This window comes from Hermetia illucens, chromosome 3 (genome assembly GCF_905115235.1).
Source record: "Hermetia illucens chromosome 3, iHerIll2.2.curated.20191125, whole genome shotgun sequence".
Taxonomy (NCBI): Eukaryota; Metazoa; Arthropoda; class Insecta; order Diptera; family Stratiomyidae; genus Hermetia; species Hermetia illucens.
In genome coordinates this window covers 69,742,136-69,767,674 of record NC_051851.1, presented here as the reverse complement: position 1 = coordinate 69,767,674, position 25,539 = coordinate 69,742,136, and the positions used below count along the sequence as shown (strand labels likewise).

The 25,539-nt window shown below is 42.1% G+C and overlaps 1 protein-coding gene across 3 annotated transcripts; it reads right to left on the bottom strand.

Annotated features, from left to right (window-relative positions):
• Positions 1-3,212: 3,212 nt before the first annotated feature.
• On the bottom strand, positions 3,213-25,021 carry LOC119650856 (probable maleylacetoacetate isomerase 2). Of its 3 annotated transcripts, none has more exons than XM_038054007.1 (4): positions 24,722-25,021; positions 8,933-9,110; positions 8,269-8,599; positions 3,213-5,240 (listed from the first exon to the last, which is right to left on the bottom strand). In XM_038054007.1, the coding sequence occupies exons 1-4, from the start codon at positions 24,743-24,745 to the stop codon at positions 5,114-5,116; spliced, it is 660 nt and encodes a 219-aa protein (XP_037909935.1). In that variant the 5' UTR covers positions 24,746-25,021; the 3' UTR covers positions 3,213-5,113. The 3 variants fall into 3 exon arrangements, with proteins under 3 accessions (XP_037909935.1, XP_037909936.1, XP_037909934.1); XM_038054008.1 differs by lacking the exon at positions 24,722-25,021 and adding an exon at positions 9,252-9,281; XM_038054006.1 differs by lacking the exon at positions 24,722-25,021 and having other exon boundaries at positions 8,933-9,224.
• Between the last annotated feature and the right edge of the window lie 518 nt (positions 25,022-25,539).

The following is a 25,539-nucleotide window of genomic DNA, read 5'->3' as shown; positions in this document are numbered from 1 at the left end:
TCAAGAGCATCGATGGCTGTTTTGAGGGAACACCTTCCAGAGCGCCTTATCTCAATTAGAGGCGATTTGGAATGGCCGGCACGCTCTCCCGATCTGTCCCCTTGTGATTTTTTTTAAATCTCGTGTTTATGTGAACCGTCCAAGAACCCTACAAGATTTGAAGACCAACATCCAAGAAGAAATTGCCAACATAACATCTGCTATGCTAACAAGAGTCATGACAAACGCCAGAAATCGGTTTACGCAATGTATGGAGAATGGGGGACGTCACCTAACAGATTTGATCTTCAAAACAATGTAAATAAAAATTTTAGACATGTACCTACATTATAAAAAATAAATAAATATTTTCCGATGCATCCAATAGTTTGTATTAAGTTTTGAAAAAAGGAAGTTATGCTGCCGCCCCCTGTAGATTACCCGCTCTAACATTTTCTGCATCGTGTCCAAAAGATATATGAGTCGGTATGACGTTGGTTCACCTGGAGGTTTACCTGGCTTAGGCAGAAGTACCAACTTCTGTCGCTTCCATGCCGCTGGAAATATTCCTTCGGACATGCACGCTTCGAACAACTCAGCGAACATGTCCGGCCTGGATTTCACGGCAAGCTTAATTAGCATTATTATTCGGTACTCCGTCCAGGCCCGGCGTTTTATTGTCTCCTATTCTACCGCAGATATCCAACAGTTCGTCTCTGGTGATTGGAATGTGTCGGTGCTCTCCTCTTGCTGGGGGAATAACCCCTGGATGATTTAACAAGAGGGTGGGACACGTGATCTGCGGAGATGAACGGCCTCTGAATCGTCCCATCACGATTCTGTAGGCACCCCCACGGGTTCGCTTCTGAGCAGAGCTCCTTAAAGCACTCCCTCTTGCTTCGCTGAATCGGCCTACAACCGATCCTGACTCTCCTTTCTGAAAGGTGTTCACAGCACCTTCGTTAGCCAAAACTATGTCCATCTGCGCGAAAGCTTCTAATAAACTGCGCCCCCTAGCATTTGATTCCCTACTACCCCACTCTAGGGCCGTCAAGCATTAAAATCACTAGCAATCATCTTTGGACTTCGTCCCCTCGCGTCGAGAACAAGATTATCAAGCATTTGCTCGAATTCAGACAGTATCAAACTTGGTGGGGCGTAGCAGATGTATACACATACACCACTTATTTTCGTCCACACAAAGTCACTAGCTGCCTGACTTGCAGTACATTGTATGGCCTGTCAATCCCATATCGCCGCTCCACCAGTCGAATCTGTGACCCATGTGCCACCGTGACGGTGTCTATACGGTTCGCTTATGATGGCGATTTCCATCTCAGATTCGGACGTCGCCTGCTCAAGTAAATCCCGAGCGACCCTGCAATGATTAAGGTTTATTTGAATAAACTTCATTTTCTCATTACACGGCCATTGCCACCATTGCCCTCAACTTTGCAGATATTGCGGAGGTTTAGGTTTTTGTATGTGTCCACAAGCTCTACTGGATGTAGAGCCGATCTTGCCATCTTTCTTATTTTTTCCATTCGACAAGGGCCGGATGTGGCGCCTTGAGAAAGACGGGTCATATAGCATCGAACTTAATTGGGGAGATTGGTTGCGGAGAGGGGTTGCCGTTGAATCCATTTCCATGGTTTCAGAGAGCAGGACTTGGCCCATCCGCGGGAGAGAAAAGTGAACTGAAGGAGGCATATCATGATCAAAGGACACATGGTTGTTGTTCTTGCATATGGCGGGAAATAGAAAAGTCTGAAGCGTAGCCGCGGACTGGACTGACCTTTTTAAGGTTTTGTTTTGCAAATTTATTAAATTCAATTTCTGTTTGTCTGTCACACGAACTTTCCTCAGAAAAGGCTATACGGATTGGCGCGAAATTTCGTGGGAGGTGTCGAAAGTGAGGATTTCTTGAATGGATCCATTCTCAGAAACTACCCAATCGAAAAACTGAAAAAAATCATGAAGATGCCTTTATATGGTGTCCAGGTCTTGCTCCCCATATCAACATCTGCTCAAAGTAAGTTAATAGTATTATATTACTACACTTTTGGGAAAATTGAGCAAAAACCCCCTTTAAGTTTATCTTAGAGTTATAAGTAATAAGTAGTAATATAGATTATAGTGTAAAGCAGGTTATCCCCAAGTTTGATCAAAATCATACTATTACTAAAAAAATTACATTAGCTCATTTACATTTTGTTTCACACAAAATCTTAAAAACACCCATTTCTAGAAGAACCCCACAATGTGCGAAAAAAAGCGACGTGGCAGCTGTCAAAAGGTGACCAAAGAAAAAAATTGCTTGAACACGGGAACACCACCACTTGAACGGGAAAACAACTATTGATCGACGCGGTGCACTGCTTTCGAAAAAATTGCGAAGTGAGAAAACTCAACGGCCGGAAGTTGACAAATGCGTGTGATGGTTTGATTTAAAACACGTCCGAACTCAAGCACAGCTACTTCGGGTCCACAAAAGTTGGTATGCAAGCTAATCAGAGATAGAGTTATGGAATGCCAGTAAAAAATCAGACTTCCTGCGCCATCTCTTAATAAGATCAGACATTTTTCATCCCATCTTCGTAAGGCCGTAGTCGCTATGTTTGATAATAATCACTGATGAAAGTGCTCAAAGGACCATATTTCCAAACCTGCCTAGGTAAATAAACTTGTGCCGATGGAGCACTTTGGTTGGGCTGCATTTGGGTACTGGCGGACCTGCACGGTCAATTTTCACGACTTTTCAGCTTTTTGGGTTAGCTTTCTCATAATTAAGTGTCCGGATAGCTCAGTGGTTAGAGCACTAGGCTGGCATACGGAAGGTCGCGGTTCAAATCTCACTGGTGGCAGTGGAATTTGTATCGTGATTTGACGTCGGATACCAGTCGACTCAGCTGTGAATGAGTACCTGAGTCAAATCAGGGTAATAATCTCGGGCGAGCGCAATGCTGACCACATTGCCTCCTAGTGTACCGTTACGGTCTTGAATGAAGTGCTCTAACACACTTCAAGGCCCTGATCCAATATGGATTGTTGCGCCAACGATTATTATTATTATTATTTCTCATAATTGGTAGTATTTACTCTGAATTGTCATTTGGACCTCACCTAGCACATCAATAGTGCCATAAGTGAGCGTCATGCCCTTCTAAGATAAGACAACCGACTTACTGCACGCTTGAAATTGAGATGCCTGTTAAATTGAAATAAAAGGCCAATTCGTAGTTACTACATAAAGTAATTTATTACACCTTTGTTATTTCAGAATCTATTATGAAATTTCATACTCCAATTACACTTAGTAAATTGTAAATTTTAAATTCAGTGAATTTGACTTGACTTTTTCGTTATACCTGTTTTTATGTATTTTAAATATTATCTTTTGTACTCAGTTTTTGTTTTGTTTCTATAAATATAGTTCATCAAGTAAGATTAGTCTTTGTTTCACTTTTTCCAATATCCATTATGTAGTGCCATTCGGAACGATTATTGGTCAACCAACCCAAAATGCAATTGACAGCATTAAAAGTTCGCCGGAATAGAAAGCAGGCTCTAAATGTACAATGTATTTGAAGGAGTTGTTTTTCTACTCAGGAGAACTGCTTAAACAACCAAAATTTAAACGTACCAGAGCAATTGATTCGTTTTCTTGAGTTACGCAAAATTGACTTTATGTGACCTATCTACTGCACAAATCTAAAATTTAGAAATGTTTGCTTTGATTCGAAGCTGGTAGCTATACCGATAAAGGAATCAAACAACAAGACTAATCTGTAATGATTTTGAAGACTTTCCTTTCCCTTTGAAATAACTGAAACCATATTACTGTACGTGAAGGAGTTACTTAATTTTTCAATAATGAAATGGGTCGATTTTCATAAAACCAATAATCTACATCTTAGACTGGATATCCCTGAAAAATCTAAGCGCGGCTTCCAATCAGTTTAGTTCTTTTTCATTCTCAAAAGTTTTGTGCACAAATTTCTTCCTAGACACACAATAACGATACATTAGTAATTAATTACTTACGAACTATATATTTCACTTTGAAAGCATATAATTTCATTCTTTCTTTGTCAAAAAGGGAATGTTTAAAATCCATTATTAAGTAAATGCGCAGTGAGCGTTGAGTAACTACGAAAGACTTCTTCTAATTTGAAATTCACTCGCTCACTGGTAAGGACTTCATAACAGCATTTGTCTGACTTGTTCAGAAAATAAGCGGGAATATGTAATAAAAATGCAATTCATAATTTACAGAAATATTACTATACCTCGAAGCAGTTTTTGACTTAAATAAGAAATAAAATCACAAACCTTCTAATATCCATAGTCTTAACGAATGAACAGAATTTAGATCCTAATTATCGTTTTGTTTCGCAGGGAATTATTGTTCACGCTCGTAGACAAATATATTAATGACTCTTTGCAATCCTTACAGCTTAAAAGCAAAGAAATGCTAACTTAACAAGTTAATCATAATAACTGATAGTAGTTTATAATTACTGGGATCATATAGAAAGATTATTTCGAGTAGAAGCGACGATCTTTCAACTTTATATAACCCGTTCTGAGTTTTGATGGTTCAAGAAGTTATATCATAGAAAAGCAATTTAAAAGGTTCAGTAAAAATAATTCACATTCAATTTTCATTTTCTATTTCTATCTTTCATAGGACTTTGTTCCTGAAATAGTGTGCATTGCGTGTTATTTTCGCTTTTTTGAACCGACATTTCAACAATTCCAGCACTAAATATTTAGGATCGGAGGAAGGAAAATTACTTGAAAATATGAGTTAGATTTACAACTTTGAGTGTATAATAATAACAAACGTTACAATAATTATTTAAATTATTTTGCATCCTATTAAGGATTCCTTTTCTAGTATGCTAGACACACGAACTTTGCAACTTTATAAACGTTGAAAACCACTGCAATAGGAAACATAAGCAAACAAAATTATATTCGAGTTTTGTATCGGTTTTTCCAGAACAAATATTTCAAACGGTGAAACTTTCATTTTTTCTTATTCAAGCTTTAGTATAAAGGATCCGATACCCCATAATCAAAGCTAGTGCTGAAATTGATAGAAAGGTGAATTCATTGAGGAAATTTGAACTTATTTGGCTGCTTCAGGTGGACAGTCAGGCTGATTCGATGGATGAGCTGCACGGAATGCTGGGTGACTTTCTAGTTCACGATCAATTCGAAGAATAATTGGATATGGGCGAAGATCTACGTGGAATCTGAAAAAAGTCACATAAATTTATTCATAATTATTAAATAAATACGAATAATTTGGAATCGATTGTATACTAGGAGAGTATCTCAATCATCGAGGACAGAAATAGGAACAACGCATTTCTTTTAAATTATAATAAACTATCGTTGAGTCATGATTTTAATAGAGAGATGCATTTGAACGGAGTTTTATGTGAGCCGGAGGTTTAGCGTAAAAAGCAAATAACGTCAATGGTTAAGCGTGAGCAGTTTTGGACGTTGCCAAGGAGTAGAGGGCTGACAAAAAGGCTAGCGTTAGCATCGTTGTGGTTGAGTAGTAGGGTCGTATTAGAGTACCGCAATGTACTCACTAGAATGGCTGAAAAAGTGATCCTATATAAGAGCCTCTGCTTCGCCTTTATATAGGATCACCAATTAGCTCAAAATGCAACGAGTCGCTTGCGGCTAATGGGCGGCAGGTTGCTCCTGATGCTATTGGCATACCAGTCGGCCGAAACATGAGGTAAAAATTATAAGTCCGCTGATCCGGTCTGGCTCTGAAGTGATCGACAAATGTATGTCTGGAGTGAACTCCAGACGTAGTTGATAGGTTCACATCTGCTGAACACGTGTATGCTGTGTTAAGTGGTTTAGCAATTGGGCTAGTTCGCACGACATACTCCCTGCAAGCTTCAGGTTTCGACCATGAGGTCACTGATTGCAAGGCAAAAGACCTGTGTGTCCCTTCAAGGCTTGGAACGATACCCATTATCCAGTGGAGGAATAGTGCAAGTTTCCCGAAAAATCGACAGATATGGTGCCTAGGGAGGTACAGGATGCCCATAATGGAAAGTCGCGGTTCAAGTCTCATTTGAAGGTGGCACACAGATTTGTATCGTCACTGGAAGTTGGATACCAATCGACTCAGCTGTGATTGAGTCAAATCAGGAAAATCACTACGGGCGATCGCAATGCTGATCGTATTGTCCCAGTAGCGTTAGACGCCTAAAGCCTTTTTGAAAAAAGATATGACATAAATCAAAATAGGCAGGTTTCAATGTACTCACGTCCACAACCCCGCATGCTATTAACATAGTATGCTGGTCCCAAGCTCAGGTAACTACTATCCTCAGTAAAATCAAAATAAAATGCTGAGATAAGGAAAGAGATCTCCCTTGGTGACAGGTCCCGCGACAGGCCGAGCAAGAAAATGCGTACAATGTCGTTACAAACATGATGATCGGATTGAGTCACAAGCCTCGGAGAAATGCTAGGGCGTCCACGTCAGTCGACGTGGCAGGACGGGCCCCGGTCCTGTCGAGAAATGGGCAAGGGTTCTTGACGCATGGACGGCGTCAGGACGTAAGCAAGTAAGTCCGAATAAAACAAACAAAACAAATACGTGTCTGCACGCTAAATGTTGGTACCCTAACTGGAAAGACGGAGGAACTCGCGTTCGGAAAAGGCGCATTGATATCTGCGCTCTGCAAGCAACCCGATGGCCTGGTGCCAAAAGCTGCGACATTGAACGCGAACGCGGTTAAAATCGCTATAAACTTCTCTAGTTTGGTAACCCACACACTCAATATGGTGTTGGTGTTGCCATCTCAGAGGGTTTCCGTGATGCCATTAAAGAAGTCGAACGATTTGATTTCGGCTGATGAAGCTCACCATTATATCAGCTGATCGCACTATTCACTTCTTCACCGCGTACGCACCACAGACAGACAGGTCGACCTAATGCCGAGAAAGATGCCTTCTGGCAACTTCTCGATGAAAAGACTTGGCACGTGCCTGCTGCCGACTATATTATTATTGCCGGCGACCTTAATGGTCATGTGGGTGAAAAGGCTGACGGTAACAGGTGCCATGAGGGAAAGGGGTTCGGAGTGCGCAATGAGGGTGGCGAGCGTATAATCGATTTTACAGACACCCGGCTACCCTGTCGGCTGAACCAAAACCAAGTGGCCGAGGAGAACCTCCACGTGGTGGCACCGGGAAACGCTGTATCGCATTGGATTCCCGGCCGGGATGCATTAGGCGAATGCTCCAAGGCTTAATAAGGGCGATCAGACCCGAGTCTGCACGGGGACTCATCTGAAGTGGCTTGAATGAGTTCTGTCTCACTTTAAATGGGTACATTTTTACTTACTACTCGCACATTTTACAATTCACGTCAAAACTAATATTAGTTTCGGAAAGTACTAACCGAGATCTTTCATTTGATACCCCACACGATCCACTGGAAAATATTTTTAAATCCTCCCTTTGCAATTTATGTCGCTCGCTGAATGCGTGGGATTTCATAGTTCCCATTTCTTCACCAAATTTCGTTCGGATCGGTTTAGTTTTGGAGAAAAGTGCGTGTGATAGACAAACATACCGACAGACAGGCAAACAGACAGACAGTGAATCAATTTTAATAAGGTTTTGTTTTACACAAAGCCTTAAAAACCAATTGAGTATGCTCGAAAGTTTGTCAATAAGACAGAAGAGCTGAAGAAGAAAACGTCACTAAAATAGGTTAAGTTGACATACCAAACCAGTACATACCAGCTACAGTTGCTATTACAATGACCTAAAACACACAGCCAGGGTAGTTAAGCAATGGGTCCTGTTTAATGTCAAAAGGAGCCACCTCGGAACCCGAATTTAAATCTGATAAAACTCTTGCGGACATACGTCGAATAGGAGCTACGCATAAGAGAGGTAAAAGGCAAAAAGGACTTGAAGAATCATAGAAAGGATATCTGGAGGTTTACTGCAGAAGTTACCGAAGAACTTATAGGATTACCAACCAACTGACTTCCGAGATATGTGACTTCAAAGTGTGTTGCAGTAACTGCCCAACTTTTTAACTGGTTGACTGCATTTCGACTACCCTTTTTAAGATGTTTACAAATGGGAGAAAAAAATATCTTAGTTTTTCTGATCTATTCCGTCCGGCTGCAGACACTTGCTACACTCTAGGATATTGTCCAGTCAACTTTTATTCGCTCACATTGACCAACAGTTAGAGGTTCAGAGATGGATTAATTTAGAAAATGAACTTACCGTCTTGCATTGAATACTTGCGGAACCAAGCAACAATCTGCCATTGAAATTTCATCGCCGACACAGAATTTTCCAGCCGATGTTGATAGAACTTTTTCTATGGCACGGAATCCACGAGTGATCCAATGTTGAGCCCACTCCTTTTTCTTCTCCTCCCCAACATGAATCAAAACAATTAAATTTTGCAAGGGTTGAATGCCGGATGCAATAATTTCGCATAGTTCACGGACTTTTGCACGTTTGTGAACATCTTGAGGTAATAGAGGTCGTTGCGGACGTGTTTCTTCTAAATAATGCATAATTGCTAAGGATTCAATGAGCGTATGACCATCTGAAATCAGCAAATGGGAATTTGAAAGTTATTCAAAAGTTGTCAAAGCATTAAAACCTTATATTTATAACAAAAAAGTTTAATTCCGTTTTTCATGCATTAATTAAGTATTAAAAGGATTTATCGTTAATTGTTAAGTTGTGCAGATAAGCCAAGTGAATCTTAATTTAGCAATCTTTTTGTTTTTTATCTATCTTGCAAAATATCAGTTTCATATAATTCATATTATTCTGCAAGTTACTGTTACCCTGAAGAGTTAAATAAAAGATATATTTAGTCGAAACTGGCCTAGTTACTGGACATTTGAACAACACAAAACATTTGGGTACATACCAATCTGTAGTGCTGGAACTTGTTCCATAGGATTCACATCACGGTACTCGTTACAATGCTGCTCTCCTCCAGACTTGATGAGACTTATTGGTTTTATGTCGTATGGAATTTCCTTCAGGTTGAGTGCTATGCGTACCCTCCAGGAACACGAACTCCTCCAATAGGAGTACAATACAGGCTTTTCAGAAGAAGGAATAGAAGACATTTTAATAAGACAAATTTACACCTTTCCTTGGATATGTTCGACTTGACACTAAGAAGTGATATAAATACGTTCCGAATCGCAAAAATAAATAGATAGGTGGGTTTTGCCGCTTACACGAGGTCTAAACATTAAAATACTCGACTTGTTTGCGGGAAAACCTGATATGCCGGCTATTTAGCATATGAGAAAAATAAATCCGCTGCGACGTTTAAACCGTGGTACAAATATCTACTTTGTGAGATAAGCAATGATTTTGATAACATATCATCAATATATGAAACAAGTACTTTTCTCTTACCTTTTGTGCCTTTGCAAAATTCGCAGGGGTTTGTTTATGAATGAAAACTTATATATAAATTTTATCGGAAAATTAATCGGAGGTTTAGATTTCGAATGTGCAACAAGAAATAACACAACATTGTGAACAATTTCATCGCCTAGAGCTGTACCTTTGATTACTTTTTATGCGTGCAGGCTTAGTATATATCTTAGATTTGCAAATATTCTGTTTATCGTAATTACGATTTTATGCTGCGATAAGTCTTCTTATCTGTTGGCATTTTTTCAAGTGTTGCAGGGAACAGTTGTTATTGTTATCTATTTTCCCGTAGAGTTGAGTTGCATTTTATGAATTTATCTATTGATTCAGTTTTATCATCATCATCAACGGCGTAACAATCGATATCCGGTCTAGGCCTGCCTTAATACAGAACTCCAAACATCCCGATTTTGCGCCGAGGTCCACCAATTCGATATCCCTAAAAGCTGTCTGGCGTCCTGACCTACGCCATCGCTCCATCTTAGGCAGGGTCTGCCTCGTATAATGAGACTACCAATATTGTTCATACACTGTGAGAGATGCGAGGTTAAACACATCTAAGCATATATGAGCCGATTCAATAAAAATCTCACAAGGAAAAGGAGGAAAAATACAACCGAGTGCAACAAACTCGAATTTCCATTTCAATTTTAATGTCATTTACGCAATTACAGCTGCAAGATAACGCTGCATCTTGGGAAGATATTAAATCATTTCGGGTAAAGTTTATTCCTACCTTAATAAAATGTATTTCTCTTGTTCACTCCTTTGTGGAATATAGGGCATCCGCACAGTCTGAGCTTTCACTGAGGCTGTGCTTCATTTTCATTATTATCACACGTAATGCTGTGCAAGTGACAAGCCTACAAGAGCGGGACAGCACAAATACGAACAAAAGCATCCAACGACCGGGATTTTGTACCAAGGGTAATGGGATCGAGGGACTGACCCGCAATCATTTCGATCACCGCACTGATTTTACAATGTTTTCGGAAATCCTTTTTCTGAGGAGATGGGCCGTTTATGAACATGGGGTTCAAGGAAATGCTGCAAATGTATAACCAAATAAAGTTTTACCGATTGAGAACGCTTAAACGTAGTGCTGACGTGGGACAGTATACAATATTCAATGCCTAAGGTGGCGTTTTATAGCATATTAAATCACAACACATGAAAGTACACTTCCTTTTCATATTCTTCAGCCTTTTTCCCGTTCACAAGTGGGGTCGGCTCGTCGTGATCGATTTCGCCATTTGTCTCTATCGAATGCCCGATCTGGGTGCAATCTCAAGGCTTTCAAATCACCATCTAGCGTATCAAGCCACCGTTGTTTAGGTCTGCCTTTTGGTCGGTTACCATCGACTTCAATGTTCAGACCAACCTTGGCAAGTGAATTCTCATTTACACGAATTGTGTGACCATACCATCGAAGGCGCCTCTCTCACAAGTTTTCCACGATCGGTGCAACCCCATAACGATCGCGGATATCCTCATTTCGAATGTGATCAAAACGTGTCACGCCACTAGTCTAACGTAACATCTTCGTCTCCATTACCGCAAGACGCCATCCATTGTCTTTTATAGTCGGCCAACACTCAGAACAATAGACAGCGACAGGACGGACGACATTACGGTAAATTTTCGATTTGAGACGTTTGTTGATACGGTGATCACAAAGAACACCAGTTGTGGAACGCCACTTCATCCATGTTGCGTTAATGCGTGAAGCAATTTCAAAACGCAGTTCTCCATTGGCTGATAGCGTTGACTCAAGGTATTTAAATCGCTCAATTCTAGGCCGGTCGTTGCCGCTGACAGTAATTGTGCCTATTTCATTGGGATCGGTCGTCAAAAATTCAGTTTTATTTAGATTCAATTTGGGACCGTGTTGCATGAGGCGATCATTCCATTTTTGGACAAGTTGCTCGAGATCATGTTTACTATTAGATGGTAGGAAAACATAATCTGCATAAAGCAATGTATAGGGCCAAAAAATCAGAAAATGACTGACGGTTTCGTCCAGGGTAGGGTCAACTCATCAGACGCTGCCTCACTTCTGCTCGGGGAGCAGTGTGACCGAAAGTGCCAACAGGTGGAAAAACGCTCCCTTTTATCATCGCAAAACACGACAAGGTTGCGAATTATATTGGACTAAAACGCCCTGGACGAAACCGTCAGTCATTTTTTGATTTTTAATGCTTAGGGTGCTATGCTCCAAACTAGGGATCCATGGACTAGAAAACGTGGGAGTAAGTTGCTCCTCATTTAGTCCGGTCCACCATCATGTGGATGTGGACTTAGGATCCCGCATATCCTAAACAACTACCTAATGTATAGGGCGCTGGACGTTGGATATCCCATGTGACGGTGTCCATAAAAAGAACAAAGAGGAGTGGTGAGAGGTCGCTTCCTTGATGAACACCAATAGTGACACGAAGCAGTTTTGATACACCCGCCATACTTCGAATTTTACTTTTCGGATCGTGGTAGAGCAACTGAACCCAGCGCACGAGATCTTCTGGCACTAAGTGTTGTCGTAAAGCATACCAGATGAGTTCGTGTGGCACACGGTCAAACGCTTTCTCTAGATCCAGAGAGGTAATGTAAAGAGGGCGATGCTTCTGACGGTGTTTCTCCATGAGTAACCTCGCAGCCTGTATTGCGTCAGTAGTTCCGCAGTTTTTGACAAATCCGGCTTGATTCACGGTTATTTCAACGATTTCGTGAATACGGTTGTTAAAGTAATCGGATCGGACGGTAATTTGAACATTCTGCTGGACTACCTTTCTTTTTCCATATTGGAACAGTGGTACTTTCTTGCCAGTCAGATGGTGTTCTTCCTTCCTGAATAACCCGGTTAAAGAATTCACTGAGCCACAGTGTTGGGTCCCAGCTCTTCTCTTTCCAGAACTCAGATGCAATGTCGTCAAGTCTCGTGGCTTTTCCCGATTTCATTCTTTTTATTGCCTCCTCGACTTCAGTTGTGCTGAAAGGTGGAACTGGTCCAAATGTCGGCAATGATGGTGGAAGTGGAGGATGAGCAAATTCTTCAGTTGAAATCTGCTTGAAGTATTCTCAGCATCTATCTGTCGGGGCTCAACGGTTGGTAAGCAAAGTACCGTTCTTGTCATTAACGCAACAGAAGTGTTCGACATCCTGTGGACGTTCGTTACGGCTTTTAGCAAGTCGATACAGATCTCTCTCGCCTTTTCATATTCCAGGCAATAAATACCAATCTACTCATTCTCGTTGTTTTGAAGCTCGAAGTTAACTGGTTCCCATCACATCCATGCTTTACGGTTGCATGTATTTCGGGAAGTTTAAGCTCCGTATTGGCTTACCTACAGACTAACTGCTTTCTATCAAACTAGAACCATTTGAAACTGAATACCCAAAAGTCTAAGATTTTTAGAGCACACTCACAAAGGCACGCTGTTTTCTTGATTAGATCCGGAGATGGATGGTATTTTTCTGCCCAGATGACTATGGAACTTCGCTACTCACAATATTCCGCATAAATTCTAAAAGTGAACCAATGTCGTGACGCTTTTGAACAAACTTTTGCGTGAATTGCTGATGACGCTGAGGTTGTTGGAAGTAAATGGTTTGCATGGAAAGCACTCCACAGACAATCGTAGGTCTCTCCAGACGGGACTACTTTCAACCAAATTGACCAGGTGCTAATTGAACGTCGCCACCTCTCAGCCTTGATGAATGTGAGAATAAACAGAGGCCAATATAGACTGAGATCTCTATCTCGTTGGCATGGTGCCCCGAGTTCGAATAACAACACCACCTCGAATCCCCTCTCACAATTAGGAGAGAGGGAACAGTGAAGCCATCCTTAACACCTATGGGGGGAAAATTAATGCCGCAATAACCGCAACTAACAGAGTGAAAGTGAAAGTGAAGCATCAACAAATGATTTTCACATAATTGATATGGCGATCAATATACTTGGCCCCAGTTGCATAAAAAGTCGGAACGACTCATTCGACGATAGATGTAAGCTAGAAATGGAACATGAAAATGCTGCATACCGAGTAATGTTGCATTTTCAAAGAAGGCGGGCATGCGCATTATGATGAATTCCGTCGGCCGGTGAAGCGACTCCAAAGACGGAGAAAAAAGGCTGGAGGAGCCAGCAGGCCTTTGAACTCGAGAAATACACGAAGCAACCCCAACCCCAATGGTGCGGAAGTTTTACTAACTATTTAGAAGGATGCAACCATATACATTTCGACACTCATCCTGTCGAGACAGAGAGATAGATGGGTTAAGTACTTTGATGAACTGCTCAACTATCAGGTTATAGGAGGATTGGAGGTCACCAAATAAAAACAACGGGTAGTTAGTGCCACCACCAAGGATGGAAGAAACAGAAGTCACAAGGAATTACACCCAAACTTAAACTGGACAAGCTACACCAGACTGCTCAAAATTTGGGACAGTAAATTAATGCTTGATGACTGACAAGGAGGCATTATTTGTCCCATGCGTAAAACGGGGGATATCACACAGTGCTGTAATTATAATTTATTTTGCCCTTAATAATCTATATTATATCTTTAAATAAATTGTACACGGCCATGAGATAGGAGCAGCAGGATCACTTCCAAGACCTTTCAACATCAACAACGACCTAAGACAAGAGAATGCCCTATCATGCATCCATTTTAATCCGACGCTAGAGAAAGTGATCCGTGATGCTAATGCTACAGGCACAATTGTCTTCAACTCCACCCAACTATTGGGCCATACTGTTGACATCAACATTGTAGGAAGAATAAAATGAAAAGCACAACCTGTTTTCATCCAGATCGAACAGTCGGCGATCGGCGCGAGATCGTTGGCTGGACAATAATAAATTAAGACAAAATACATGGGGATAGCATCAGCGAAAAAAACCAAACAAGCAACTTTAAATAGCGCGATAAAGATAAGAGAATCTAACTTTGAAAACGTTGATAATCTTTTATTCTTCTGAAACGTTGGCCAAGAGAATCTATTTCAGCTTACGAAAACTATTCCTCATAGAGCGTCTCACCACGCGGTCAAACCTTTACTGTATAAGGCAATGATCTTGCCAGTTCTCATGTATTCTTCGGAGACTTGGGTTCTTGGCTAGAAAAATTGTGAACTCTTAACCGTGTTCGAGAGAAGAATCTGCCGAATTTTTGGCTCCTTAAATGATGGACGATTACGTAGCTTATATAACAACGAAATTTATGAGCTATACCACGACTGTCTGGTTGTCGATAAAATCGAGTTACCTTATCTGTAGGGACGGAAAATGGCGATAAGTTCAGTTAACACGCTACAGGCTAATTAGGGGATAATGGCGACAATATAAGTGGAATAAATTGTCGATTTCCAATCACCTGCTTCAAATATATTTCAAGCGATCCGAGATTTTTTTACATTGTATCATCTCCTTCCCTAGCTTTTGTTCGGTTCAGTAGCAATATAAGCTTATCTTAATCGAATGCCCCATTGTGCTCGGCCATAGGGTTGGTCCGGGTGGAGTCGAGAGGCTCTCAAATCACCATCGGTCCATCTTTTAGTCGTTTCCGGTTGACTTAGATGTTTAAGAAAATCAAAGTGCCCCTTCCGCAATTTTTCCACAATCGGTGCAACCCCATAGCAATTATAGATGACCTCATTTCGAATATGCTCATAGCATATTACGTCACTCAATCAACGTAACATCTTCCTCTCTATTACCGCGAGGCATTCGATTGGCACTCAGAATGGTAGATGGTGACAGGGTGCCCTTTACCACATAGCCTGGTTTGTAGAAACGTATTTGCAGGAAGAAAGGGTCCCTTTGTTGGATTTGCCACGTAATAGTCCCGATATGATCCTAATGGAAAGCGTTTAGGAGCTGATGAAGAAAAAAGTGGCTAATAATGTCTTCACAACCAAAACACGGCTTTTGGAAAGAATCAACCAAGTACGGAATCAACATCCACAAATAGAGAGTAGATGCAGTGAAATCTTCAATCGACGGCAAGACACGCCAAATTGAAGCCCATATAGCAGCAGCAAAGGAGACTCAACAAAATATTAAAAGCTTGTTATTTTTTGTTTCATGGGAATATAAATAAATATTAATTGAAGGAATGTAACTTTCTATTTATGGTGAAACCTTCATAAAGAATTAGATTCTGCTTTCTGATTAAATTTATTGTGACTGAATATTCGGAAATTGTGGTAGCATTGAATCACAATTTGCATAAAATCCAAAGGGCGTCTAATGATCTCCCCTAATCGGGAAAACAATGGCCTAAAACTTACGAGGTGCCGTAGCCTCACCACCAGCATCAAGTTAAGGTTGCAAGAACCATCCATCAGTGGCACTATATGCGATTAGGGTACATAATAACCACTTGAAAATTACAACTAGCAGAAATAAAAGCAACAAATTGTTTGCTTACATAAGCCGCTTTCAGAATAGAATAAATGTCTTTTATTTATTTTCTGTTTTTTTTTTTTAGTTTCAATATTCTTGGGTAGGGTAGGTGAATGTGTATACGCACTGAGGTTAGACTCCCGCAATGATATACCTCAAAGTCATCAGAGAATTTTCCAGGAACATTTTGACACTTTGCTTCGGGCTAGCCCTTTCTTTGCCCTGTTTTGAAGAGCTTCCAAGTAGGAAATTCCTTTCACCAAAAGAAGGATAGAGAAGGAAGGAAAGGGAGAGATCCCCTGTATCTGCATAAAAGTGCTGACGATCGGCACTTGATCGGCGTCGTTCAGCACCAGAACACACAGGCAGGTAACACTGAAAGTCTTTTTGTACTGAATCTTCTCCCTTGCCTTTGTAAATGTTTTTACGTTTTTTAGCGATCACAACTACAGTCTTTTCTGTGACAGTGTGGTATGTACACGCCACTCGCAACTTTCTTCATCTCTGTACTTGCAGCCTGCCTCAGATATGATATTAAAATCATACATACATACAGACAAGTAGGGATGGAACCGGTATTCAGGCGATACGTTGGCTTCTATAGCTTACATCAAAATACAAATGATAACAGACTGCGGATTATTCAATTAGCAGTGTCACACGAAATGGTTGTTGGAAGTACCTGGTTTGCACGGAAAACGGTCCGCAAACATACGTGGGCCTCTTCAGACGGGACTACTGTCAACCAAATTGACCAAGTGTTGATCGAACGCCGCCACCTCTCAGCCTTGATAAATGTCAGAACATATAGGGGGGCCAATATAGACTCGGATCACTATCTCGTTGGTGCTCCGAGCTCGAATAACAACACCACCCAGAATCCCTTCTGACAATCAGGTGAAAGTTAACACTGAAGCCATCCACAACACAGCCCTCCGCAACACCTATAAAAGAAAAATGAATGCCGCAATAACCGTAGTCAACAGAGATCCTGGAGATGAAGCATCAACAAATGATCTTCACAATCACCTGAAGAACGCTATCATGAATACGGCTACAAATATACTTGGCCCCAGCCGCAAAAAAAGTCGGAACGGCTGGTTTGACGATGAATGTAAGCTAGCCACTGAACGGAAGGACGCTGCATACCGAGTAATGTTACATTTTCAAAGAACGTGGGCACGCGCAGAGACTTATCATGAGCGGGGAAGTGACTTCACAGACGGAAAAAGGAAGCCTGGGAGAACCAACAGGTCTGTGAACTAGAAAAGTACAGGGAGCAACTGCACCAGGCGCGTAAGTTTTACCAACAAATCAGTAGGATGAAGCCTTACACACCTTGATGTTCATCCTGCCGAGACAAAATTGGAAATCTGATTTTCCACAGAATGGGCATATTGGAGCGACGGGTTGAGTACTTTAATGAACTACTGAACAACCAGAACTTCGGCGAGTTGGAGGTCTCGCCAACTGAATACCACGGACAAATACTGCCACCACCAAGTATAGAAGAAACAGTCGGTGCAATTCATCGGCTTAAAAAGCGCCAGCAGCCGATGGAAGTACAGCCAAATTGGTTAAATATGGAGGCGACCAAGTGGTTCATCAGCTTATGCTCAAGGTGTGGGACAGTGAATCAATGCCTGACGACTGGCAAAAAGGCATTATCTGTCTCATACGTAAAAAGGGGGATATCGCGCTGTGCAGCAATTATAGAGGTATCACGTTGCTGAGTACCATCTAAAAGATATTCTCCTCTATCTTGCTAAGTAGGATAGCCCTATAAGCCCAGAACATCATTGGTCCATACCAAAGAAGCTTTACTCCAGGCAAATCAGTAACTGATCAGATTTTCTCTCTGCGGTAAGCGATGGAAAAACTGTTGGAATATGGACACCAGTAGTACTATCTCTCCATCGACTTTAAAGCCGCCTCTGATAGCATAGCTAGGGTAAAACTGTACACGGCCATGAGAGAATTCGGTATCCCGACGATATTGATAAGACTGACTAGGCTGACCCTGACCAATGTGCGAGGCCAGATAAAAGCTGCAGGATCACTCTGAAGACCATTCGACATCAACAACGGTCTACGAAAAGGGGATGCCCTATCATGTGTCCTCTTTAACCTTTTAGCTTACAAAACCTGTTCCGCTCGAAACGTCTCACCATAGGGTCAAAGCTCTTACTGTACAAGACAATGATCTTGCCAGTCTTCATGTATTCCTCGGAGACTTGGGTTCTTAGCAAGAAGAATTGTGAACTCTTGGCCGCGTTCGAGAGAAGAATCCTCCGAAGAATGTTTGGCCCCCTACATGAGGATGGACGATTCGGTAGCCTACATAACGTACATAAGGTATAAATACACTGAATACTAAACAGACGCGCGTGTTGTTACTTGAGTTGTGTCTTCAGACGTAGTTGTGCTAGGCAAGTATAATTTTAAGCAGCAAAATTATAAAAGGATCTAGATAGAAAATCTACGCTAATGTGTAAGTGTAAAGATTTAATTTGCGCCATACCCCTCAAGGTAGAGAGACCCAACGTTTGCATCAGCTGACATAAGGGCGAAACTTCAGCTGCGGCCTTGTCCGCTGCTGTTTTGATTTGCTCGTAAAAGCTCATCTTCGAGTCGAGCGTCAATCGAAGGTATTTCTGACATCAAGCGTTGCGAGGAGTACTGCTCGTCGAGATCAACGGCTGTGCATTATATTGCTGGAATTCCCGCTCAAATTGGAGAAAGGGAGCATTCTGAGGACCCTCGCAATCGTTATCGAGGAGCGTGAGCCCATTCCAGAAGCCAACCATAGACCGATTTCGACAGCTAAACGTTTTCCTTATCCAACACGTGGTTGACGTTGTGGCGCGGCAGGATCTGCAGCATTCGAAATTTATTTCGGATATTGCGGATGCGGACGGGTAGATGGCGCTGAACTCCGAAACTCTCCACTCACGCGTTTTCTGAACGCACCAGGGGAGTGGAGAACCAGCGGTAAAAAATGCCGTTGGTTGGGACAGTAAGGACCGCATGGAAATAAGTCGGTCTCTTCTGTTTCCAACCGCGGCAGTGAACACTCGCGTTTTCTCCTTTAATTTAAAATATTGTATTCCGTTGCAACATTGGTAAATTTCTCGTTAGAAAGTTTTATCTCGTTTAAATTGACGAGGGTTTTTGAGTAGTTTAGTATTTTAGTGGTTTAATATTTGTTACTAATATTTTCCACAAATTTTATAAAAAACAACTCTAACAAAATTGCCATCCAAAGATTTGTTCAAAACAAAGCGGAAATAATATATTTACAACACAAATATAAGTTGCGTGATTTGATTTTTAGTTATACAACTGTGACTAAAACGTTTCGGTAGCAATATAGTTTAAAAATTTTGCGGATTTCAACCCTACAAATTTCTATCCCTTTCACTCGCGTCTTATGAGACGTAATTAATTTGGTCCGAGTAAATTAAGTACGTGTCTGCACGCTGTATATTGTCATCCACCCTGGAAAGACCGAGAAACTTACAAGAGCCCTTCGGAAAAGACTCATTGATATCTGCATGCTACAAGAAACCCAATGGTCTGGTGTCGAAAGCTGCGACATAGAACGCGAACACGGTAAAAATGGCTATAAACTTCTCTATTTTGGTAGCCCGCACAATGCGGGAAAAGAGTTTGGAGTGCCCAATGAGGGTAGCGAGCGTATAGACGATTTCGCGGACACAGATGACCTTGTAATTCATCAAACCACTGTCTTGTCTTCCCACATTTTATAGTGGCAACAGCAAAACGCAAATCGACTATATTCTCATAAGATGCCGACATTTTACCACCCTCCCTGACTACAAAGCCGTTCCCTATAAGACCATCGCACCTCAACATCGGCCGTTGATTTCCATCTTGCGAATCAAGCTATTGATAAAAGAGTGTGAGGGACTCACTGGTCCGCTGCGTATTAAATAGTGGCGATTTCGTGCGAAGAAAGAAGAAATGATCTCACTTACGCAGTTATCAACCCTTACAAATGTGGAAGAATCGTAGAACCAAGTTAAAGACCCGATCCATAAAGCGGCCTATACAACTCGTGGGGTCACCAAATCAGGAAAGCAGTCATCAGCCGAAATACTTGGCTTTAGAATGACGATGTTCAAATGAGGGTCCGTGAAAATAAACTCATATACCTTAAGTTTCCCGACGATAAAACGAAGACTAATTGGCAAATTTGCAAGAAGCAAAGAAGGCAATCGTTGTTGCCCGTGCGGTATATTACAAAGATATTTACGATAAACTTGACTCTCGGAATGGTGACAGAGATCTGTATCGACTTGTCAAAAGCCGACACCAACAAACATAGAATATCGAACACTACTGTTGCATGAATGACAAGAACGGTACTTTGTTTATGAAACGACGAGTCGCGACGGATATATGGTGAGAATATTTCGGACAGATTTCAACGGAAGAATTTATTCATCCTCTACTTCCACAAGCATTGCCGACTTTTTTAGCAATTCAGCGCCACCGATGCTCAGAGATGGCGGTGAGGAAGATGGGCGGCAACCTTGTCGGCCAAACCAAAACCAAGTGGCCGAGGAGAACCTCCATAGTGGTGGAATCGGGAGACGCTGTACCACATTACCTTCAAAGGGCTAATGAGGGCGATCAAATTCGATTCTGCACGGAGACTCATCTGAAGTGGCAGTAGGTCACGAAACCGTACCATGTGAACCGGGATAGTTTCCTGAATTTACATAGTTCAGGAGAATTCCTGTTGTATGTGCGTTCAGCTTGGTGGTCGCGTTTGACGCCCTAGTCACAGTAGATCTACTATAGGCAGTACCCTTAATAAAATGACCCCCCACTTGCGAATGTGCTTGCAGAAGCTTATCTGTACACATCAGAGACGCCAAACAAGGAAAAGACATAATCTTCGTCAAATCGTATTGGTAAGAGAGAGATCATTGAGCTTTTGCTATTCTGGTACTACGGCGTGCTCACCCATATAGCAAAAAGTTGTTTCACGTATTCACTTATACATAAGCAAAAACTTGCCAATCTCACCAATACATTGGCAAGTCCGGGCGGTATGTCAAACATAGCTGATCGCATTTTCGTTACATCTCGCTCATGCTCAAGCGCAAAACAATTTGAAATCGTGTATACTCGCACTGATTTCCTCCCTTGAGGGGCAAGGGGGAGTGTGGTAGCTGTCTAGTATCTAACTGTGGCCTTAGTGGGATTTTACAGGGGGGTTTTGGTTGTGTTCAAGCGAATAGAGACCTACGGGCCTCAAACGTGTTGTTGTCCAACATGGGTGCCGAACTCCATAGTTCGCTAGAGATTTAGGTAGGTCTTGCATCAACTAATATGAATGCTGAGTCATATACTCAGTATAGACTGGTACGGTTGTGCTTGTCTCAGCGGGGCTCTGATTGTGGTCACAAAATCAATCTGTCATAAGAAGACCGTTGGATTAAATCCCCGCGACAGATAACCTCGTAGAGACGTAATAGAGACAGCGCCACCGAAGTTGGGAAAGCAATAAAATGGTTATTCAGGAATCTAGAACACCATTTGACTGGGAAGAAAATACCACAGTTCCAATATGACCCAAGATAGGTAGTCCAGCAGAATGATACCGTGAGAAGCATCACGCTCTTTACATTGCATTTCCATATTTGATGAAAGCGTTTGACCGTGTGCCACACGAACTCATCTGGTATACTCGAAGACAACACCTAATGTCAGAAGAACTTGTGCGCTGCATGCAACACGGTCTTAGATGGAATCTGAATAACCAAATTTTTGTCGACCGATCCCCATGAAACGGGATTGGCAGTGGTAGTGACCTACCTACCAATTGAGCGATTTAAAGTCAATGGAATAGCACACGCAACCTGGATGAAGTGGCGTTCCACAATTCACACGTATTCTGTGTGATCGACGTATCAATGAACGTCTCCAAAATTTACGGCAATGTCGTAAGGTAATGGAGACGGAGATGGTACATTGGATTAACGGCGTAACACGCATTGATCACATCCGAAATGAGGATGTCCGCGCTCGGTCTGGGGTTGCACCAATCATGGAAAAATTGCGAGAGAGGCGTCTTCGATGGTATGGTCATGTAATTCGCGCTAACAAGGATTCATTCGCTAAGATTAGTCTGAGTTTCGAAGTCGGTGGTAAGCGACCAAAAAGCCGGTTGAAGCAACGGTGGATGGGGATTTGATGCCTCGCGACTGCATCCAGACCAGGGCTTTGATAGATCAAATGGCGCAACCAATCGCAACGAGGCAAGCCCGCTTGTGAACGAGACAAAGGCTAAAGAAAAAGAAGATAGAAGTAATATTTAGCCACTTAAGAAAATCCAAAAAAGTTGTATATAGGAAATTATATTGAGAGGACTGCAATGCGTGATGTCACAGTACTATTTTCTTACCGCCATTGGGTTTCATGAGTTTTTTGAATGGCACAAAACACAATGAAAGGATTCCTCATTCCTCGGAACTCGGGTCGACATTATTGATCAAAAGGTAATTCATTGAGTAGCTGCGATTCCAAGGGCGCGTGATCGTGCTAAGCAGAATACAAAATGCTAGATACGTAGCCGCTTGTCTGCAATAGCTGGCAATCTAAGATAAATGATTTCTTCACTTCCTATACTTCCTGTGTTTTATACAGGGTGCGGCAGCATAACTTCCTTTTTTAAAATGCGCGCCATTCAGTTAGTTGATGTCATAGCGGAGCGCTAGTGGTTTCGTTCAAGAGGGGATACTGTAAAGTTTTGTCCCGACACGGTTCAGTCGCCATCATGCTTTGGAATAGTGAGGAGCGTGCCTTTGCCGTTGAGGTTTACTTTTCAAGCGGTTCGGTTATTGCAACACAGCGTGCATTTCGGAATTGCTCTAATTTAGCCCCGTTGGCTCCCGTCCCAGACCGCAAATCAATTGTTACATGGGTCACTACATTCAGACAAACTACAAGTGCGACAAAAGGAAGAACTGGAGTCCCTCGGCCCGTTAGATCACCTGAGAACATTGAAGCAGTGAGATCGTCAATATTGCGATCGCCACGGCGTTCTGCGCGCAAACACGCATCTGCCCTTGGACTATCCGATCGTTCTGTGAGAAGAATTCTTCGTGATGATCTTCATTTTCATCCCTATAAGATGGCGATAGTACAGGAACTTTCAGAACGTGACTTCAATTCTCGGATGAACGCGTGTGAGCTTCTTCTTGATATCGTTCCCGAGGGTGCTATTGTTTTTTTAGCGATGGAGCCCATTTTCATTTGTGTGGGTCGGTTAACAAACAAAACATGCGCTACTGGGCTGACACCAACCCTCGAGAATTGCATCAAAAGCCTTTGCATTCACCCAAAGTCACAGTGTGGTGTGCAATTTCCTCAGCTGGAATTATTGGTCCCTGGTTTTTTGAGGAAAATGAGGTGACAGTGGCAGTGAATTCGGACCGGTATGTAAACATGCTACAGATTTTTTTTTCCCACGGCTAGAAAATTTGGATTTGGGGGACACTTGGTTCCAACAAGACGGTGCAACAGCACACACTTCAAGAGCATCGATGGTTGTTTTGAGGGAACAGTTTCCAGAGCACCTTATCTCAATTAGACGCGATTTGGAATGGCCGGCACGCTCTCCGGATCTGTCCCCTGGTGATTTTTTTCTATGGGGTTTATTGAAATCCCGTGTTTATGTGAACCGTCCAAGAACCCTACAAGATTTGAAGACCAACATCCAAGAAGAAATTGCCAACATAACACCTGCTATGCTAACAAGAGTCATGACAAACGCCAGAAATCGGTTTACGCAATGTATGGAGAATGGGGGACATCACCTAACAGATTTGATCTTCCAAACAATGTAAATAAAAACTTTAGACATGTACCTATATTATAAAAAATAAACAAATATTTTCCGATGCTTACAATAGTTTTTATTGAGTTTTGAAAAAAGGAAGTTATGCTGCCGCACCCTGTACATTCTAAATTCACTGAAAAAGGCGTTCCATAATTAATCTTGTATGAAATTCTCAGACTACGAGACGAGAAATAAGAATTAGCCAAAAAAATTTTCCAATTTTCGAGCGGGAACTGTATATGCAAAGGAGCTGCTGCAGTCATTTTCCAAACACACATTTTCCGGGAAAACTGGAATAATGAAGGCGTGGGTCACAAGAGATGCACCTTATGAAGTATCGTAATCCGCCTGTATAGGCATGAATGCTATTAGTTCGCCCATTAGGCAAGCTCGAGGGGGATCCACATTGATCCCTCGTTTCGGGAACTGCGTGTTGATATGAGTCATAATTCCACCTTTTTATTCGGCTAATCAGACTGAATGTTTTGGAATTTTCTTAACGGGAAACTAGAGCTCCAGATTGTAGCTCAAATCTTCGGCAACCATAAATGAATCGCGCATTACATCCTTTCTCAGTTTTCACTTTTTCCATAGAATGAGTCATTCCTGGGTTGAAAGTCGCAGCAGGTCAGGTGCTCCCAGAAGCATCCCCGGAGCAGTTACTTGGCCAAAGAAGTAACGTCAGCACCTGCTCTTGGTCAACTCGGGAGTCATTAACCCGCGGCAGGATCTCATTTGAGAAAGCCGGCAGTGACTTTCCCGTTGAGGCTGGTCATTTCACCCAGGACTTGCGCCCCGCAGCTGACATTCAACCCGGTGACAGCCCGTCCGCGGTCACTGTCATCGCCTTTTGATTGCTTCCCTGCGGTGTTCCGAGACCGCAGGACCTCCATTTTCCACCGCATTTACCGAGCAGGAGGCCATAACACTTAGTGACAAAACAAACGACACGAAAAAACATTAAATCCCAAGCAAATTACCTTCGCTATCGCCGAAAGCGACATAGCGTTGTGATACTTTGAGTAATTAATTTTGATGCTGTTTCTTAAAACCGCGGGCGAAAGAAATCCACTTGCCTCCTTTTAGGCGTTGCGAGCGATCGTTTCAGAGTTTTGGGGGCTCGACTTCCGACGGACAACCTCTCACTTTCACTGGAACGCGGACAGAATATCGCGGAACTGACGAAAGGATTCGGCGAAGGGCAGTTTAGAGGTTAAATCCACCGTAACCCTGCGGCGAAAGGACAATACACCGGCACCCGCTGATTTGTGTTGGTGAGCGGCCGATGGGGTGATTTTTGCAAGGGAAGTGGAGATTTGCGCGTGCATGTTGGCAGGGCTGGAAGTTCAACGACCCAGGTGTCCTGCGGCGAGGTGTGATTGAAGGCGTCGCAGCCGTGCAAAACCTATAAAGAATAATTTTTCCTTGCTGCAAATTTAATCTACTTGGCGTCGGTGAAGAGCTTTTAGCCTTCGCCTTACATGAGTTTTCGTATAAAATTACTTTTGCCGATTAACAGATGGCGCCTGAAACGATTTGTAGTTGCCTTTTTTAACCCTTTAATGTTGTCACCAGTTTCGACGTGTTTCATAGCAACTACGAATCAGCATCTCCACAACGGGTACTTTGGTATCGTAGAGCCAACGATTCACATTGCTTTTATTTGTTACATAAAGGGGGCTTTACACGCAACGATACATTGTAGCAATTTATCGTAACGATCAGATTGTTACAATTTATCGTTGTGTGTAAACGGGAGATTGTAGCGATTTATTGGGATTGGAGTTGGAGTGGATGG

Coding starts and splice junctions, on each gene's coding strand:
- LOC119650856 (XM_038054006.1), bottom strand. CDS start 9,137: ATGTCTTCTATTCCTTCTTCTGAAAAGCCTGTATTGTACTCCTATTGG. Junction 8,600..8,932: donor AGTTCCAGCACTACAGATTG/GTATGTACCCAA, acceptor TGCTGATTTCAG/ATGGTCATACGCTCATTGAA. Junction 5,241..8,268: donor CAAGTATTCAATGCAAGACG/GTAAGTTCATTT, acceptor GACTTTTTTCAG/ATTCCACGTAGATCTTCGCC.